This window comes from Lissotriton helveticus, chromosome 10, assembly GCF_964261635.1.
Source record: "Lissotriton helveticus chromosome 10, aLisHel1.1, whole genome shotgun sequence".
Classification (NCBI taxonomy): domain Eukaryota; kingdom Metazoa; phylum Chordata; class Amphibia; order Caudata; family Salamandridae; genus Lissotriton; species Lissotriton helveticus.
Window position 1 is genome coordinate 159,539,826 of NC_136071.1, and position 18,996 is coordinate 159,558,821.

The window sequence follows — 18,996 nt, forward strand, 5'->3', positions numbered from 1 at the left end:
ACTAAATAATTTGTTATACTTTGTATATGATTTTGCAACACTAATGCTGGGTGGAATAAACTCATGGGAAAATAAATTGTGGGCGGGAACATTGATCAACTTTATTGAATAGAAGTGACTTCATACTGATATGGTGTGATGACCTCTCCTCGCCTTTCTGACCAATCACTTGAAGAAAATACACAAATTTGCAACACTGGAGGGGTGGTACATTGCCCTGGAAAATAGTATTACCAAAGTAGGCTTAGTCAGTTAGATTGTCCGACTTGTCACAGACCTGTCACTGACCCAGCGTATGCTGAAGGAGAATCGAGAGCAAGGTCTAAGTCGAGCACTCTGTCAGAAAAATCGGGGTCCGAGTGTTAGCCGCAGAGAGGGGTGTGACGCTGGCGTTGCACTTAGCCAAGGGTACCTGTCCTGACCTGCACCTGTTCTGTCCTGTTGGCATCTGATTGTTATTAATCTCATTTGTATGGTTCATGATTTACAAAGTATTGCTCACTTTGCCACTGGATTCGAGCAAGCCGGGCTGAAGACAGCTGTAATGCCAGAAACCGGTCCTCGGAAGCTTGTTTCCGGTCCAGGGAACGCATGGCTTGGCAGTTTGGGCTGGACTGTTCCCATGAGGCACAGGGTCAGACTGATTTGCATATGGCCTTGTCTGAACTGGGGTGGCAGAGTGGGCTAAAGAACGGTGATGGATTAAACCCAGATCTTTTGACTGGGTGTGAGTGTTTGATTGGTTCAGATGCTCCGTCCATCACCACCCCCTTTTGTACCGCTAAGTCGAGCACTCTGTCAGAAAAATCGGGGTCCGAGTGTTAGCCGCAGAGAGGGGTGTGACGCTGGCGTTGCACTTAGCCAAGGGTACCTGTCCTGACCTGCACCTGTCCTGTCCTGTTGGCATCTGATTGTTGGGAGCCCTATTTCTCTTTGTCCCAGCCCGTGGACAGGGTTGGTCTCTTCACACCATTGTAGGTAAATATAATCTGTGTGGGTATGTCCTTGTGTCGTTTCCCTTTCTCACCCTTCCCAGATACCAATGTCTAAAGGTTCATCTCTAAAGTCTTGTAGAACTATTGCTTTGATAATTATTTTCTTACTTGAAAGAATTTTAATCTCATTTGTATGGTTCATGATTTACAAAATATTGCATAGATAAAATGTTTTAAACTTTTCTCCTGAGTCAGTGGTTATTTCATTAAGGTAAATGGTATTCGCTACCTATTATGCTAACTCCCTTTGATCCCTTAGGACTTTAAACACAGCTGACAAGGATTGGTAGTCAAGGTGTACAGGTAAAAGTCATAAAGTAAAATAAAATTCTGATAGGCAGGAAGTTAAGCCAGGATTACCGGTTCAAAGTGTGAATGTTTTATGGACCCAGGTGAGTATGGTAAACTGAGCTGGTAATTCTGTGCGCGCCATCACCCCCACCTGCCTCCCACCGGCCCACCACTCTTACCTGTGCTGGCCGTGCCTGGACAAAACCCCAATTGTGGAGTACCATTCAACGATTTACTTCACTCACCAGAATATTCTTTTGATGGAGAGAATTCAACTGGTGTATTCTACTAGGTATGTAACATTTCCTCCAGAAAGAGGAGGATTTTCAAGTACCACCAGACACTAAATTAGACAAAAATTATAATTGGGGCACGAGGATATTGGGGATGTAAAAGAGGGGCTGTTCTAAAAAATACATGTTTCAGCACACAAACAAAAAAAAACAAGGGGTAGTATGATGAACAGCACATAAATACAATGCCACTGAGAGGCAAATTGGTTTTGCAGCTTAATTCTGCAGTTTACAGATTCCAGGATATCACAGAAGGACTTTCAACCAACTTAGGTGCGACTTTCGCTCTGCACAATTTGTCCTTGAGCTGCCATTAGACTTGTCAGTATGCTAACACCACCAGCGATGCAAATTGCTTTGAGACGTAAACAGTCCCAGGCAGTGTTACCGTTTGCACAAAGACTTCAGGTACAACTGCATTGCAAGGCAAAAGCTCTGTGTGTGGGAAACATTGGAACACTTAAAAAATATGCACTATGGAGTCTACGTACAAAGGCATTTATGAGTATGTGAAGTAGTGCTACACGAGTACTACTTCACCTGTACAGTGGTTACATGCTTTTCCTAAATGCATCGGTGGCTAAGGCGGAGTCAGGGCCAGACTGGCCGTAGCGTGCACCGGGCATTTCCCCAGGGGGCAGCCAGGGTGGGGACCGGTCTTGGACCACTGGGGGGCAGTTTTTGTTACTGGGGGCTGGTTGTGCAGCATAGCTGAAATATCGGTCCCCTGCAAAAAAAGCAGCAGCAGTGAGACAGGAATGGTCACTAATAAACTCACACTCAACTCCCATGTAAAGAACCCAGCTAAAAGTGCACTCTTCTCACTCCACCACCTCAAAAAAATCAAACCTTTTATCCCAGTCAATGACTTCAAACTAATTATCTAATCTCAACCAAATTTGATCACGGGAATGCCCTTCTCTCCGGTACTCCCAAAATCCACCTCTCCCCCATCAAATCCGTCCTCAGCCTTGCAGCTAGACTAACAACTAACAGTAAACATTTTGACCACATCTCACGTACCCTCAAGTCCCTCAAATGGCTCCCCATCAAGGGCAGATCCTCTTACAAAATTGCATGTATCACACACAAAACTCTCTCTATCAGGACACTCCAACATACCTCTCAACGAAATTCACAAAAGCTGGCGGTGCCAGATCGTTGAGAAGCACTAACACCCATCTTCTCATTCCACCTTCTCAAAAAAGAGCCTCAAAATCCTGCTCCTTCTCTGGCAAGGCCCCAACCATCTGGAACGTCCTCCCCAAAGACCTCAGATGCAACCCCTCCTATGACACCTTCAAAAGAGACCTTAAAACTCACCTCCTCACTAAATTCTTGGGGTAATTAGATCCTAGGTCCCCCCTCACCATACCGTCGCTCCCTCAGTAATCTGCCTACCTTGTCCTCCCTACTATATTGTATAGTATACTTGTCACAACGACACACTGATCATAGTAATCTGCTCTCTATTACGATTTATGCACGATGATCATTATGTTATTCTATTTATGCCTTTATTTTTATGTGATGTTTGATGTAATTTGCCTCATATACTGTTTATTGTTATGTTTTCTGCTTATCGTCAATGTTGATGTAAAGCGCTCTGATACCCTCGGGTGTAGCCAGCGCTATATAAAACCTTTCAAATAAAATTAAAATAAACAAATATAATTATACATAAACAAGGTGTCTTGAGAGAATGTTCCAGGGCAAGTACCGCTAATCTCAATACTTTACAATTAAGTTGAGATGCTACTACCACTGCTTCTGCTGGCCTATGATGTGGCACATCTTAGCTTAAAAGAGGTGGGTGTGTGAAGGAGAGATCTTTGACTGAACCACATAGCTCAGCCCCACATTATCTTCTAATATCTTAAAGCTACAGATATTTAACCTCCTCCATACGGTCTTTTTGAAAATTTGCCAAACATGTCTTTCTGATGCATGATCAAGGCTTGGCAGCCCAATGCCTACCTCTTAGCAACGTTTATCTAGAGAACCTAGATCGATTCTCATCAATATGCAATGCTCTGTAAGTGCCGTCAGTCTGTATATTTTGGTCCGCATTCTTACTTCTACAACTCAATTAGAAAATGAGGACCTTGAAGGAGGTGGATTGGAGTAGATTGTGAATCCCTTGCCTCTGTAGATCTAAACTACTTGGGTGTAAATACTTTGAAGAAGTGGGAGGGCAAAAGGGGGCTACCTGCCTGGAGTCACAGGTGGCATCCTAGTGGTGTCATACATCACTAACAACACTGTGTCCCACTTGAAAATGTTTTCCCAAGGGAGTGTAATTCTAAGGCATGTAGGTGTATATTTATGTATGTGAAGTGTAAATCTATGAACACAACCAATGGGAAATGATGTGAATGCAGATGAAAAATGTTTATAAGTGATGTTTGTAATGTGATACTTGGGAATTTAGCCGTTGTTGTTTTATCAATATGACATTGGGTAAAATAAATTAATTTTCATGTGTCTTGGTTGAGTTATGTGTCATTAGGTGTGTGTGTATATAATTGGGACATGTAATATGCCACACTTAGTGTAAACTTGTTGATTTCTTTGATTTTTAAAGATATATATATATGTTTTTCTAACTATTTGCATATGTTATATATACAATTTTAGAACATACTTCACACTGCTGTATTTAAAGAAACGATTATTTAATTAATATATATTTTTTAATGTGCTCTGTATGGGTGTCTACAATGTGCATACATTTTGTAGGTGTAAGTATTTGTGCGGGTAATGTTATTTCCAGCTCACATTGATTTATGTGTGATTTTACTGCAGAATTTAGGAGTTGTGTTGTACGCAATTTACTCCAAGGCATGGCTGGAGTAGATTTGAGGCTTACGCGAGTTGTACTACTACGAGTGTAGATGTGGGTGTAGCTTTGCTAAATCTTTCTTAAATGGTAACCTTCCAGACCTACTCTTTTATAGATGCGTTTTTATATTTGCATGTCCCTCTGTGCCCCTCAATAATAATTTTCTATTTGCTCCTCTCACTTTTTTGTTGTTGTTTTTTTTGTTGCCATTTTCTTTATTTTTTTGCAAACAAATCAGATTATTCCATTATATAGCATAGCCTTCAAGACATAGAAACAGAGAGAAAAAAAAAGAAACATTTCTCCAATAGAGAAGTTTAAAAAAAAATGAAAATAAAAAAGAAAGCAGAAAAAGAAAATATATGTTTTAGCAATATTACATCACAAACTTTATCGATTTGTTTCCCCTTGGATCCATTGTTGGATCGGTTCCCAGATTTTCTTCCCCAATTGTTTCCTTTTCCGTCCTTTTGTTGCATAGATAGCGAGTTCGAAATTAAATTTGGCTAGTAGCCGAGCCCTCCACATATGAAAAGAAGGTGGATCAGGGGTAATCCATTCCTGGGTGATACATGCACGAAATTCAGACATCATAATAAAAATCAAAGACCGTTGTTCTTTTTCTAAGGAGTCCGATGATAGTCCAAATGAAATCAGCTCAGGGGTGAGGATTACTGTTCTGCCTAATATAATCTGAATACATTTCTGAATTTCTGATAGTATAACAGTTAGCTTAGTGCAAGAAAAAAACATATGTATTGCATCTGCTCCTATCAGAGTACAACGATTGCAACATATACCAACAGTAGCCCCCCATTTCATAACTTTAGCTGGTGTATAATAAAGATCGAACATAACCATATAATGTTGAGTTCGTGATCGCCCAGAAAATAAGATGGAGTTGGCTAACTCAATTGATTCTTTAAGCAGGACATCATTTACTCCTAATGTATCAAACCATTTCTGTTGAATCACAGATAAGTCATCCGGGAGGTAAGTCATGAGTAAATTATAGAAGTAACCTATTTTTCTTTTAGAGTAAAGGCTGTCTATCAATACAATCTTTTGGAGGCCTTGTCGGTCATTAAATGATAATGAATTTGCTCCTCTCACTTGTAGTAAATATCACTCATCTCCTGCGATTATCCCTTGCTAATCCCACATTTGTACCTAAATGTAGAGCTACATTTGTAGACTTTTAAGCATTCTTGACGAAGAACTCCACATGTATGGTACAGGACTGGCGTAAACTGGAATTCTTATCTGGACCTATGTGAATTGTAATTATGTGTACGTGAAGTAGTACTATACAAGTGCTTATACACATTTAGGTAAATGATTTAGTGAGTTGGACCCACAGTATCAATACCCATTTAAAGTAATTTAGGTACTCTAAAATGATCATCACTTATTGTAGTAGTAGGTCAGATTTCAAAATGCCTCAGCTTTGCTGCAGTAAATATCAACTGATCTTTTCCACTGACTGATGGTTCACTTTTAACTTCGAAATAACATTCATATAATATTAATTTATAATCTACAAACCATATGATCATTTTCATAGCATCCTTGTGAATGAATTCTAGTTTTGCATGAGTTACACATTACCTTTTCAGCGATAGACTCAATATTTGCTGATGTAATGCATTCATAGGTTTTTGCATTTTGTTCTCGAAAGGAGATAATGACTTCTGCTTTCTGCTTTCGTTGGAACTCTTCTTTACTTACAGTATCTGATGAGGAAACAAACAATTTTTTCATAAAACTGCATGCCAAATTCTTTGTCTGAATATGAATATTAAACAAGCTTGAAAAAGCATCCTACTGATACATTGAGGGGAACATCTAGTTGTATTTGGTACTGCATAGTAACAAATGTATTACCAAGAGAAAACACCACACAAAAAGATTTACATTCCCCAATGCAATTTCTGCAGAAAAACTCAAACCCTTTCCTTCAACAAAAGCACCTCGGGGAAATGTCTTGAGTGGGCTTTAAAAAGTTAGATATGTCGATGGCTGAAACATTTGTTTTCATTCGCCCATAACTTTAGTGCTGTTTGATTAATTTGCTAACAATTTGGTGCATATTTAGTTTTCTTTTTGTAATTTTAAATTTGTGAGAATGTGTTAAGGGGTGTACAGTTTAAAGAGGTGCCAATAAACTGTTAATTTGCTAATAACTGTGGCATCATTTAACAAATCAGCATGAAACTGGTGGGCATTTAGTTTAATCTTTTATATGTGTGGCAGGTTTCGGCAAATCAATGAAAGGGGGAGGGGGCAAGGTTACAAAGGAGCAAAATGTTTTGATGTGCTACGTTTGGTGCTGTTTAAGAAATCCAGATAAATGTTTTCAGTCTATTAAGTCCCAAACATTTGACTGGTTACTCTCTTCTAAGAAGAATACTAATTCTATTAAGGTGTTCCACAAACATGGTCTGGATTTAACTGGGAGCTTAGGTCCTTGAGCTCTAACATTATATCTAAAGTCTTATCTTTGGCTGTGCACAAGACACAGGCATACCACAAAGTAAAATAAGAGGCTGTTTTAGATGCTCTGGAGGAAACCTAGTCGGCATTTAATTTTATGGTGGATAAGGTAGAAGTTCTAATTGAACTAAGCAATAACTGGATTAGTAGGGCTTTGGATGTTATCGCCTCAATGAGAAAGCTAAAGCCATTGCGTGTCAGACTGCCGGTAACTTCCCTTTCTGAGGATCTTTTGCAACCCAAGATAAGTTGCAAAAGCTTTGAGGGGGTTTGGAGGAAAGGCTACAATGGTGAAGATAAAGTGAAGTACTAAACTGCTCTGCATTACTATAGACAATTGATTAGAACAGCCAATATAAGTTATTTGGCAGCACGGATCACAGCATCAAATAATGATTCAAAGGAGATTTTGAATATTGTGAATTATTTTATTAATTCTAAGTGCCTCTCATTGATTATTGCGGATACCCAAAAAATCAATAGCAAGCTGGCTTCCTTCTTCTTTGAGAAAATAATAAACCTCAGTCCACCCTGGTGGAGTCTTTTGGCAATGTAACTTGGGTAAACTAGTACAGCACCAGATCAGATTCTGCTATTGGAGCCAATATCTTTGAGCTCTGTAAACAAGTTGTGTCTAACCATTAAATTAGGCTCCCCTCTAGAACCCTGCTCAGCGAAAATGAGATATTTGACAGTTAATGAGTTAGGACCCATTTTCACTAGGTTATGTAATGCCACACTGAGTTCAGGGCATTTCCATGTAGGTGGAAAGAGGTGGTTGCTGCACCAATTTTAAAGAAATCTTTGGTGGGTCCTACTGTTCTGGACAATTCTCAACCTGTTTCATTATTACTTGTCCCCATTAAGATTCTAAATAAATATGTAAATATCACTTTGTCATCACTTTTGGGATCCATGTAGGCTCCCGGCCTTGCTTAATCAGACTTCAAACCGACCCATAATATGAAGTTGGCTTTGTTAGCCCTGGTTGATGAGTTGAGATGGGTCCTAGATCTGGGTGGCTGTGCAGCCTTGATCCTGTTAGACCCACTGACCACTTACACCATAAACCTTCCTTCTCTCCTAACTATAATAAACAAGATTGGTTTTGGGGGTTTGGCCTTACAAGAGCTAGCTTCCTTTTTCAGTGACCACCATTAGAAAGATACAATCACTTCCTTGATGAAAGATGTGTTTCCAGTCGGGTCTGGAGTTCTTCAGAACTCGAATAAACAGAATGGAATCCACTCAAGGTGGTGGTGGTCCCTAAAGTGATGGGGAACACACAGTGTTGTTTAAATGCCCCTCACACACCAACAGGCCCCTTGGTGTCATGCTTTATCATCGGGGCCTTCGCACCCCTCTACGGGATGCGGCGTGCTACGACTCACGATTACGTAGGAGCACTAAATAGTGAACTATGTGAGGGGGTGTGTTACTAAAGGAAAAAGTGATTGAGGTGAGGTGAAAGTGAATTACTTAAAAAATACCTGGCACGTAGGGAAAAAAATGTATTTTATTAAGTCCTCGGCTGGTATTATTAAAAAGGTGCAGAGTGGGGTTGTAAGTATACGTGTTAGGGTATTACAACCATTTCAGAGTGTCAACATGTTTCGGAGCGCAGGGGCTCCTTCTTCAGGACAAGGATAAGCACATATCCTCACCTTACTCACATGCAGATGTAAAAGTGTTTAAAAAGAAATTACAACAATGTGTAATGTACCTAACAATGTTTATGTGTAGGTGAGTTCAGTTGCGCCCAATTGGCGTTGAAGAAAACCTGTAAAAAGAAGACACAATAAACACATTGGTCTAAAGTTCAAGAACTAAGGACAAAACTGTTTTTCTTAGTACATACGGGTGATAGGTAGAACCCAAAATGAGGTTCAAGAAACCCTGTAAAAAAAGCATTCAAAATTTTTTTTTTTTAAATATTAAAAAGGGACAAACACATCAACACAGAGACATACAATCACAGTGTAGAAGATCTCCCTAATTGGGTGGAAAAAGAGGGAGAGGATGACAAGTCTTTTAGGATTACTTTTTGTTCTTAGTCTCATAACCTCATGAGCCTATGCGTGGTATTGGGGGATCCTTCCATACTGCTCAGTAAAGCAACCTAAAAAGTATTAATTAGTGGGATTTAGTTTGTTTAAAGCATAAACTATCTAGAGCATCAACGTAGTAGTTGTTATAGCTCTACTCACGGTTACTGCAAAGCTAGTCGCCTGCCTTCCCCTCAACGCAGCTCCGATGAAGTGAGCGTTTGGTTGTGCCGATACCCTATTTATACTATCCTAATTGGTAATTAGTGAGGGAAATGGAATAATTAGACTCGGAAATCTGCCCAAATACGGAGCTTTTTAGGCCTTTAGATCCGGAATTGCGCGCCCGACTGAGTTAGGAGTCGGTAAGAACCGCGCATGCGTGCATCGAACAGTGCCTTTGATGTTACTACGCATGCGCGAAGACGGATATGAACGCGCATGCGCGAGGTTCTTGAACTGATCAGATATGTAGCAAGCGCGAAGTACAGTGTGAATGCGCATGTACAAAGCTCTTACACTGATCGAAAGCGCTGTTCATAACAAATAGTTGCTTAGGATAAAGAAGACATGAGGAATACTCGCAAGATTGGCATTATGATAAACAAGCAATATTGCGGGCAGGAATGCTTGAAGAGTGTGGTTATCGTAAGTCATATCTAGACACTCAATTCTTAGAAATTGGACAGACAAATCCGCCTATTAATTCGTAGGATAATTCTTGAAAAGGGCAATGTCACTAAGGGCAGATGTTGGGGGTTCAAGGTCCCAATGGTAACAGTAATAGGAAGTTTATCAGTGATTACTTCAAAGGCCTAACAGCTAGGACCATCTCATATATTGCAGAAATTCAGTGTTTATAAGAGATGGCCTGGTGTTAATTATCTTAACAGGTTCCATGGAATGGAGTCATTGAGGCCCGCGGTATCGGTCCCAAGACGGAACACCCACCGTTGTTCTTTTTCCAAAAGTCCTACCTCTGAAGGCAACTGTTCGATCACCGTCCACTGTAATTCATTGACACAGTGTTGATGTTCAAGAAAGTGGGCTGACATTTTTGTTGTTAACTTTTTGCACCTAATGTTACTTTTGTGCTCGTTAATTCTTACTTTCACTGGTCTTGTTGTCATTCCCACATACTCTTTTCCGCATGGACATGTGATCAAATATACAACATTCTTGCTGTTACAGTTGGTAAATGTACGTTGTTCCCAATTTGTGCCATTGGAAAAAGTAAGGGTTTTGCTTTTTTTGGTAAGATGACAGTTATTGCAGTTGCCACAAGGATGGTGGCCCTGTATCCCTTGTAGTCTTGGCTGTTTTTCTCTGATTGGAGGGGGTCTTGTATGAACAAGCATGTCTTTCAAGTTCCTACCCCGTCTGTTGTATATTTGATCACATGTCCAACACTGTGTCAATGAATTACAGTGGACGGTGATCGAACAGTTGCCTTCAGAGGTAGGACTTTTGGAAAAAGAACAGCGGTGGGTGTTCCGTCTTGGGACCGATACCGCGGGCCTCAATGACTCCATTCCATGGAACCTGTTAAGATAATTAACACCAGGCCATCTCTTATAAACACTGAATTTCTGCAATATATGAGATGGTCCTAGCTGTTAGGCCTTTGAAGTAATCACTGATAAACTTCCTATTACTGTTACCATTGGGACCTTGAACCCCCGACACCTGCCCTTAGTGACATTGCCCTTTTCAAGAATTATCCTACGAATTAATAGGCTGATTTGTCTGTCCAATTTCTAAGAATTGAGTGTCTAGATATGACTTACGATAACCACACTCTTCAAGCATTCCTGCCCGCAATATTGCTTGTTTATCATAATGCCAATCTTGCGAGTATTCCTCATGTCTTCTTTATCCTAAGCAACTATTTGTTATGAACAGCGCTTTCGATCAGTATAAGAGCTTTGCACATGCGCATTCACACTGTACTTCGCGCTTGCTACATATCTGATCAGTTCAAGAACCTCGCGCATGCGCGTTCATATCCGTCTTCGCGCATGCGTAGTAACATCAAAGGCACTGTTAGATGCACGCATGCGCGGTTCTTACCGACTCCTAACTCAGTCGGGCGCGCAATTCCGGATCTAAAGGCCTAAAAAGCTCCGTATTTGGGCAGGTTTCTGAGTCTAATTATTCCATTTCCCTCACTAATTACCAATTAGGATAGTATAAATAGGGTATCGGCACAACCAAACGCTCACTTCATCGGAGCAGCATTGAGGGGAAGGCAGGCGACTAGCTTTGCAGTAACCGTGAGTAGAGCTATAACAACTACTACTTTGATGCTCTAGATAGTTTATGCTTTAAACAAACTAAATCCCACTAATTAATACTTTTTAGGTTGCTTTACTGAGCAGTATGGAAGGATCCCCCCAATACCACGCATAGGTTCATGAGGTTATGAGACTGAGAACAATAAGTAAGCCTAAAAGACTTGTCATCCTCTCCCTCTTTTTCCACCCAATTAGGGAGATCTTCTACACTGTGATTGTATGTCTCTGTGTTGATGTGTTTGTCCCTTTTTAATATTTTCCCCCCAAAATTTTTGAATGCTTTTTTTACAGGGTTTCTTGAACCTCATTTTGGGTTCTACCTATCACCCGTATGTACTAAGAAAAACAGTTTTGTCCTTAGTTCTTGAACTTTAGACCAATGTGTTTATTGTGTCTTCTTTTTACAGGTTTTCTTCAACGCCAATTGGGCGCAACTGAACTCACCTACACATAAACATTGTTAGGTACATTACACATTGTTGTAATTTCTTTTTAAACACTTTTACATCTGCATGTGAGTAAGGTGAGGATATGTGCTTATCCTTGTCCTGAAGAAGGAGCCCCTGCGCTCCGAAACATGTTGACACTCTGAAATGGTTGTAATACCCTAACACGTATACTTACAACCCCACTCTGCACCTTTTTAATAATACCAGCCGAGGACTTAATAAAATAAATTTTTTTCCCTACGTGCCAGGTATTTTTTAAGTAATTCACTTTCACCTCACCTCACTCACTTTTTCCTTTAGTAACACACCCCCTCACATAGTTCACTATTTAGTGCTCCTACGTAATCGTGAGTCGTAGCACGCCGCATCCCGTAGAGGGGTGCGAAGGCCCCGATGATGAAGCATGACACCAAGGGGCCTGTTGGTGTGTGAGGGGCATTTAAACAACACTGTGTGTTCCCCATCACTTTAGGGACCACCACCACCTTGAGTGGATTCCATTCTGTTTATTCGCATTACCAAGGGAGACTGAATCCACTGACTCTCTCTCTCCCCCTCTATTTGTTTGTATATTAGTTCTTCAGAACTCATCACTGATCCACACTCTTTTTAAATGTTTATGTTACTCATTTGGCTAAATTTATTTGAACTTGTGGGTTTCATTTTATGAAATATGCTGATAACACCTAACTCATTATCTGCCTTGACAGAAAACAAAATCAAAACAGAACTGTATTTAAAGCCTGGCTATCTGTGATGACCAATGAATGAAGCAGAATGTCTTGATGATTAACACAGAGAAGACAGAGGTCCTGGTATAAGGTAAAAAACAAAAATAGCTGGTCAAATGCCTGGTGGCTATTGGAATTGGCCCCACCTCTACACCTACAATGTTAGTCAAGAACTTCAGGGTGTGTTTAGAATCTGCCATTTTTATAACAAATCAGCATGGCAGTAGCTCCTTATTTTTTAATTATAAATTGCTGAAGAGAATCGTTCACTTTCTCCCTTTTGATGGTCATAGGCTATCAGCACAAGCCGCCCCTGAGTTCTTCTCATTTTAACTCCCAATGGAACTTTTTCTCTTTTCTTCATACAAAAAAAACTACTGAATGGGATTACACCAAACTTGGCATATAAATAGAACTTCCCTCAGGGAAAAGTCTTTGTTTGGTTAGGTGTAAATCTGTTCAGTACCTTGCAATAAATTAGCGTTACAAAAATAAGTCAGAAGGCTCAAAAAGGTCAAAAGTCAGACCACAGCCAGAACCCACGTTTGTAGAATGTCTGTAGGCCTAAAATGGAAAAAGAGCATAAAAGCCCACCATTGGATGGGGGAGCTTTTTGATCCCATTGTCTATTTTGAGTACATAGTCCAAAGGTGGGTCTGCGGACCTGGATCCTCTCATTGGCTTGCTACAACAGAAACTTTTCAGTTGGCCATCACAGGGCACACACCTGGATGGATTTATTTTGTTTATTGAATTATCTAAAGCTGCAAAAGTCAATTACCGGCAGGTCTAAATGTTAGCATCAAAGGTTCACACTAGCTAAACAAAAAAGCTTTCTATCTCAGCAAATCTCTCTGTATTGACCTAGACATTTTCTACTTTTCATTAGAAATCATACTTTTTATTCTTTCGTTGTGTGTACATTTTAGTGATAAATCCAATTTCTTTCCTCCCTCTGTCCCTCTGGTTATGAAAGTATACATCAAAAAAGCTTGTCTTTCTTACTTTGCATGGTTTTGTATTTTGATCTCTCAAACGGTTTTTTGAAATGTGAGAAATACCGGTAAAACTGAAATCTATACATGGAAATTCAAATGAAAACATACCGGCTTTTTTATACATAGAATTGAAACAAAACATTTCACCCACCTACACTGCTGGACATGTCCGGCGATACATTACGTACCCCCGGTTGCCCTACACTTATTTCAAAGAGAGAAGTACTTTTCTGTATTCTGTCAGTCCTATCAGTTCTTGGGGAGCCTGGTATTCACGATTGATATTTATTCAAACAGTGCAATATATCAGTTCATCTTTTACTTTTAATTGTCTTGCCAGTTTTTTGTTCTGAACACAGTGCACATCACTGTGGTTGTTGGAGGGGGGTGAATCAGATTTGATAAACATTTTATTTGGAAAATGAAGGAGAATGTATGCTCCATATAGTGCCAGTGGTGGTGCACCTTCACCTACATGTTTTATTAAGGAGAGGAATAGTAAAGATATCTGAGGGATGACAACACACTTTTTCTCTGACAAAGGCACTGATGTGGTGTCTAACATCCTAGACCCCAAAGGGGATCAAAAGCCGTGTTTTGATTTCTTACCCTGCATGTTGGCCTATACCCTCTCCTTTGATAGATTGCAAATGTTGACATCTATATATCTGTCTATCTCTCACCTTATTGTCCACTGGGGTATTTGGCAGTGGAATATTAGGAAAACTAGAGGGACACTGAAGTCTGTCAAGAATTATGGAACTGGTACAGCTCACTGCTAAGGGAACGCAGTTTTTCCTCTCACCGCATCTAGAATGATATTTAATGTGCCTGAGAATACCTTCATTCTTCCCATTAGGGGCTAGGCACAAGCATACTTTGCAATGTCTTTAATTGGAACCTTTACCTAGACTATATGAAGCCTAATCCACAAATGGTTACCTTGTCTAGTTAAACACACAAACCATATAGTTATGTGCCTTTTAGCACTTACAATTCTTTGGAATATAAAACCATGAAAGGAAAAATGAAACACCATAAAATTGCAGATTACTGGGATAGAAACAATCAGCTCATTCTTCTTTGTACATAATCTAGGACTAATCTGTGACTCATTGCTCCCACCTTTTTACTATCCCCAGGGCATACAGGTATCCCCTGTATAACAATTGGAAAATATGTTCTATGATCACATTTTAGGCAATGAGAATTCTTACATTTAAATGCACTCATTTTTAATATTGCTGATTTCACCTCTGGGATCTTACAATCTATTTTCACTGACCACATTTTCCCATCTATTACACCTAATCAGATTTATTGCCAATGTACCGTTATTAACCCACATACCACCTCATTAATTTTTCTACCTAAGCTTTACTTTCCTTCACAAATACTACTTGTTGTGCATATTATATAAATGTAAACATGGTTTATAAACTAACCCCGGGCGGAGCTTACAGAGTGGATCTACGGAGAGGTCCACGGAGTTGGGGGGAAACTCCGTGGAACTCCGCTCCGCCACCCGCCTCCACCCCGCTCAATTAAATAATAGTGACAAAGAAATTTAAAAGAAATAAAAGTCACTTGCCTGAATTGTGGCGTCCCCGGGCTTCCCTCCTCCTCCGCACCGTACATCTTGCACGAACTGTGTTCTATCTACTCTACTTCCTGCCTTTTCTCCTCCCACTTTTGCTAAAGTCATCAGCTCCTCTTTGTGACCTCTCCTTGTAAACTAGCCCTACATCTACACAACCTACTTTTTTAACTGTGAAAACTGTTAATGTTGCTATCTTATTGTACACTCTTTGAACCACTTGTTTGTTTTGCAAAGCATTTTGGGAAAATACCTATATGAACAATATAAAATAAGTGCAATATACACCATCAAACTGGGACGAATTAACACATTATATCATATTGTGGTCTTTACATCTCATAATTACCTATCAGGCACAATAATGCCCCCTCTAAGGTACTCTTCCCATTTGATGGACTGAACATTACATAATAGAATAAACAAAATCTGTATATAACTGGCTCTGTGTTATGTCTTGTCCATACATACATACATAGGTATACCAAATAACTGAATGTACATCAAAGGATGCAGCAAAGTATGTACAGTTCTCCACTCCCATACCCGGCTTGCAAATGTTGAACTCCTGAGCACCAACAGAATTGAGTAGTTTCTGTATTACGGTCTTCGCCAGCATGCAAGGTGTGAAGATGATGGGTCGCCGGCGTGCTGAATGGAAGGCGTGTACCAGACTATACGGTATGAGATTTAGGCTCCTATTGATGTCACTGTCTGGGTCAAGATCTGCAAAGACAATATAGATATAAGAGAGCAAGAGCGTACATTAGAAATCAAACAATTCCTCCCAAAACTGTAAGGAAGCTAATGTTACATTTTGTGCAATAAGGGCTGGGTGAAACTGTAATTCCTTCTATGAAGGTTTATGTAGGTGGCAAACGTTATGTGGCTGCACAGTTTGGCAGCTTTACAAAATGCCACTGTTGGCAGAATTTTCAGAAAAAGCTATTATGATTTAGGTTGCTCGTGCAAAAAAATGTTAGATTTGGGGGGCGCTTTGTCCTACTTTCTGCAGGATATTTCACGTTATTTATATTGTAAAACTTTTTTGGCATTTTCAAAGTGGGCAAACTTTAAAAAAAATAAGTCGCAAATTTGTTAAGGTCTAATTTCTCGATTGTTGCACATTACTAATAATTACACTTGAGAAAACCTATACTGTAGTAAAATGGGAGTGAAACAAAAGTAAGAAACAAAACTCATTAACATTCTCATCTGAAAGTATAAACTGATGATGTAAGATTTCAGAGATGCCAAAAAACATGTGGAATGTGCTTGAATTGGGAAAATATAAAAAATCAACTGTGATTGTAGCTTACTCTCAGCATAGGGTCGGCTCCTGGGAAAATTGCAGAAGTTTTTAATACCTCCACATAGAGAGTCATTGAATGTTCTTTTCACTCCCAACTGTTAACCTGAAATGGGTAGAAATGCTGGACAGACACTGTGCCAGCATGGGAAGCTCTACTTGAAGGATGGGGGAGACTGTTTGGGTAGGTAACATTATTCCTGCTGCAATAAATTCTGTTGATTTAGGCATAGAACTAGAAAGTGATTAGCAAAGTGAGTGATAAATGAGACTTAACTATTTAAAAAGGAATCTGGAATACATACATTATTCTTCACATCAACTTGAAATTTGAAACATAAATATTCGGAATTCTGTACCAGACAATATATCAAGACCCAAATTCCATATGCTATTTATTTAGAATAATACCATTTACCTGTCTAAATCATAATCCTTCTTTTCACTTTCCTGAATAATTAATACTTCTAATTGGATGATGAATGACCTCATAGATAATTTTCATATTTTTCCAAAATGCGTATGCATTGATTATTTAAGGTTCTATCCAACAATCAAAACTTTGACACTACAGTGCATTCTCCAGGAGGTTGAATTTAACTTAGATTATAATGCACAATCTTAACTTGCAGCTCAGTCACCAACCTATGATATTCAGAACTTGTTTCTTTTTTTCCTCACTTCTTTTCCCCTCAACAAACAAGATGGTTATTTTATTGTGGACTGCATGAGCACTGTCAAATGACCCTTGTGTTACTTAACCTAAAAGGTATTTTTGTAAAGCATATGCTCAACCTAGAGAAGGGGGTATCTATGCACTATTGACAGTTAATTGGCATTTATTGTTACTCAACCATATGGTATTCATGGTATCTATCTCAGAAGAATGAACACCTGGGGCCCCCCTCTAAGGTCAAACACAGGTGACTGCAGTCAACGAATTATCCTAAGGCGCTCCAAGAACAGACCTACTCTCATTGTTTAATCTATTTCCCCAATCAAATTTGGCTTTTGGGCGATACAATTTGACGAAGGAATCAGACGTTTTGAAAACTTATGGTTGTCTAGAAGTGGTAAAAAATATGTTTTGAACAATCAACACTATGTAGAATGCCCTTTCTTCTAATAGTGCCTTGTACAGTTCTATAATGAGGTATCCTAGGTTTCATTTATGATCAGTTGATCTTTTTAGAACTCCAGTAATTAATTAAAAGCCAGTAATTAATTAACAGTGATCCTTTAATCCTCAGGTCCTGGGAAGCCTGTGCTTCATCAATGACATCCATGTTTCACCTATTTTAGTCAGTGCTTTTTTTTTTTAAAGAAAGTGACTATCTACATGTTCCATATTGTGACTCTCCAATAAATTGGATATAGACGGGCCATACTGGATGACATGGCCCATTACTAAATCAAGCCTGGACAATACCACTTCGATATCTAACTGAAGTTCCACCCACAACTATATGGCCTTACAAGATTGTGTACATGCGTCTTTGCGAAAAGGGCTGACTATCTTATGCACCTTTAGAAACATTACTCTTTATTCTTTCACAGGTGTGATGTTCAGCGGAGCAGCCTTTTGCTTTGCTATCACACAAGCTGGCAGGGCATAACTTCAGATTTTTTTCATAGGGAGACCTTGTAGGTTCAACTCAATAATTCAGAACAAAATGCCTGATGGAAAGTCCACCATCAAGTAAATGCTTCTCTGAAATTGTAACCCAGTATTTTTCTAGAATATTTTATATTCCAGATGAAACTATGGCAACATCTAAAAGTGATTATCAATGCCTTTCTTTCAGATAGGTTTAGAGTGCATTAATGAACGTTCTAGAGGGCATTATCATCAGATAAATGCCCACCACCCATGTTACGCATTATGAGCCAAAGGTGAAGGAATGTACTCTGGGTACAAGGGGAATTAATAAAATGGAAATGTCCTCGAAGAGGGTAATTAATGCAGGTGTTTAGAACGTTCCTTAGGGGTTCAAAAGCTAGTATGAGATTTTCAAAGCAGCATCAGAAAAACTCTAAGCCACATTTTGAATGAGTATTTGAGCATTACTAAATGTCAAGCTTCTGAGTCATGCAAATTGGGCCTTTGTTGTCAGTTCGTACCCTACTATAAACAAGTTCACTGGTCAACACTGCCTGATCATTCCATTGCGAATTCTAATTGAAGTTCTTGAAGTCTGATAAAGCCAGATTTAATAACTGTTTTTCACATTGATGATGCTCGAATAATAAAAAAAAACAACTCCTAGCCCTCACATAATACATCTGTTACTCCTTGATGTTCAGACTGATGCTTCATGTCTATTACTCACACAGGGCCTGATTCTCAAAGCTATTTGTGCACCAAACTGTAGTTTAGGTCCACGAAGAGCAGAACTGAAGAGATAAATAGATGTACTCACACTTTGAATTCTGCAAGCATGGCAAACTTTTAGGTATGGGTAAATCTGCTAACAGAGGTGGGTTGTAGGTGTCTGATGAAGTGTTCACTTGTAAAAGAGGTGAATGCCAAAAAACCTTCCACATTTTGGGGCATTCACAAACGTTTTTTGCAGATAAATTCTCGCCCAGAAAATGGTCTGAGATTTACTAATGTCAGGGACAGGGGTAGCTACATTTCAAGAAGGGGCAAATTTGGAAG

The 18,996-nt window shown here is 39.4% G+C and overlaps 1 protein-coding gene across 5 annotated transcripts in view; it reads right to left on the reverse strand.

Annotated features, from left to right (window-relative positions):
• CARD11 (caspase recruitment domain family member 11) overlaps positions 1–18,996 on the reverse strand; it is a 1,114,500-nt gene that overhangs the window by 28,759 nt on the left and 1,066,745 nt on the right. For all 5 annotated transcript variants that reach the window (XM_078664998.1, XM_078664996.1, XM_078664999.1 and 2 more), the window contains exons 21-22: positions 15,575–15,754; positions 6,030–6,154 (exon numbers count right to left, since the gene is read on the reverse strand). In XM_078664998.1, coding sequence (XP_078521124.1) covers positions 6,030–6,154; positions 15,575–15,754 — 305 coding nt within the window. The remainder of the gene's footprint in view (positions 1–6,029; positions 6,155–15,574; positions 15,755–18,996) is intronic.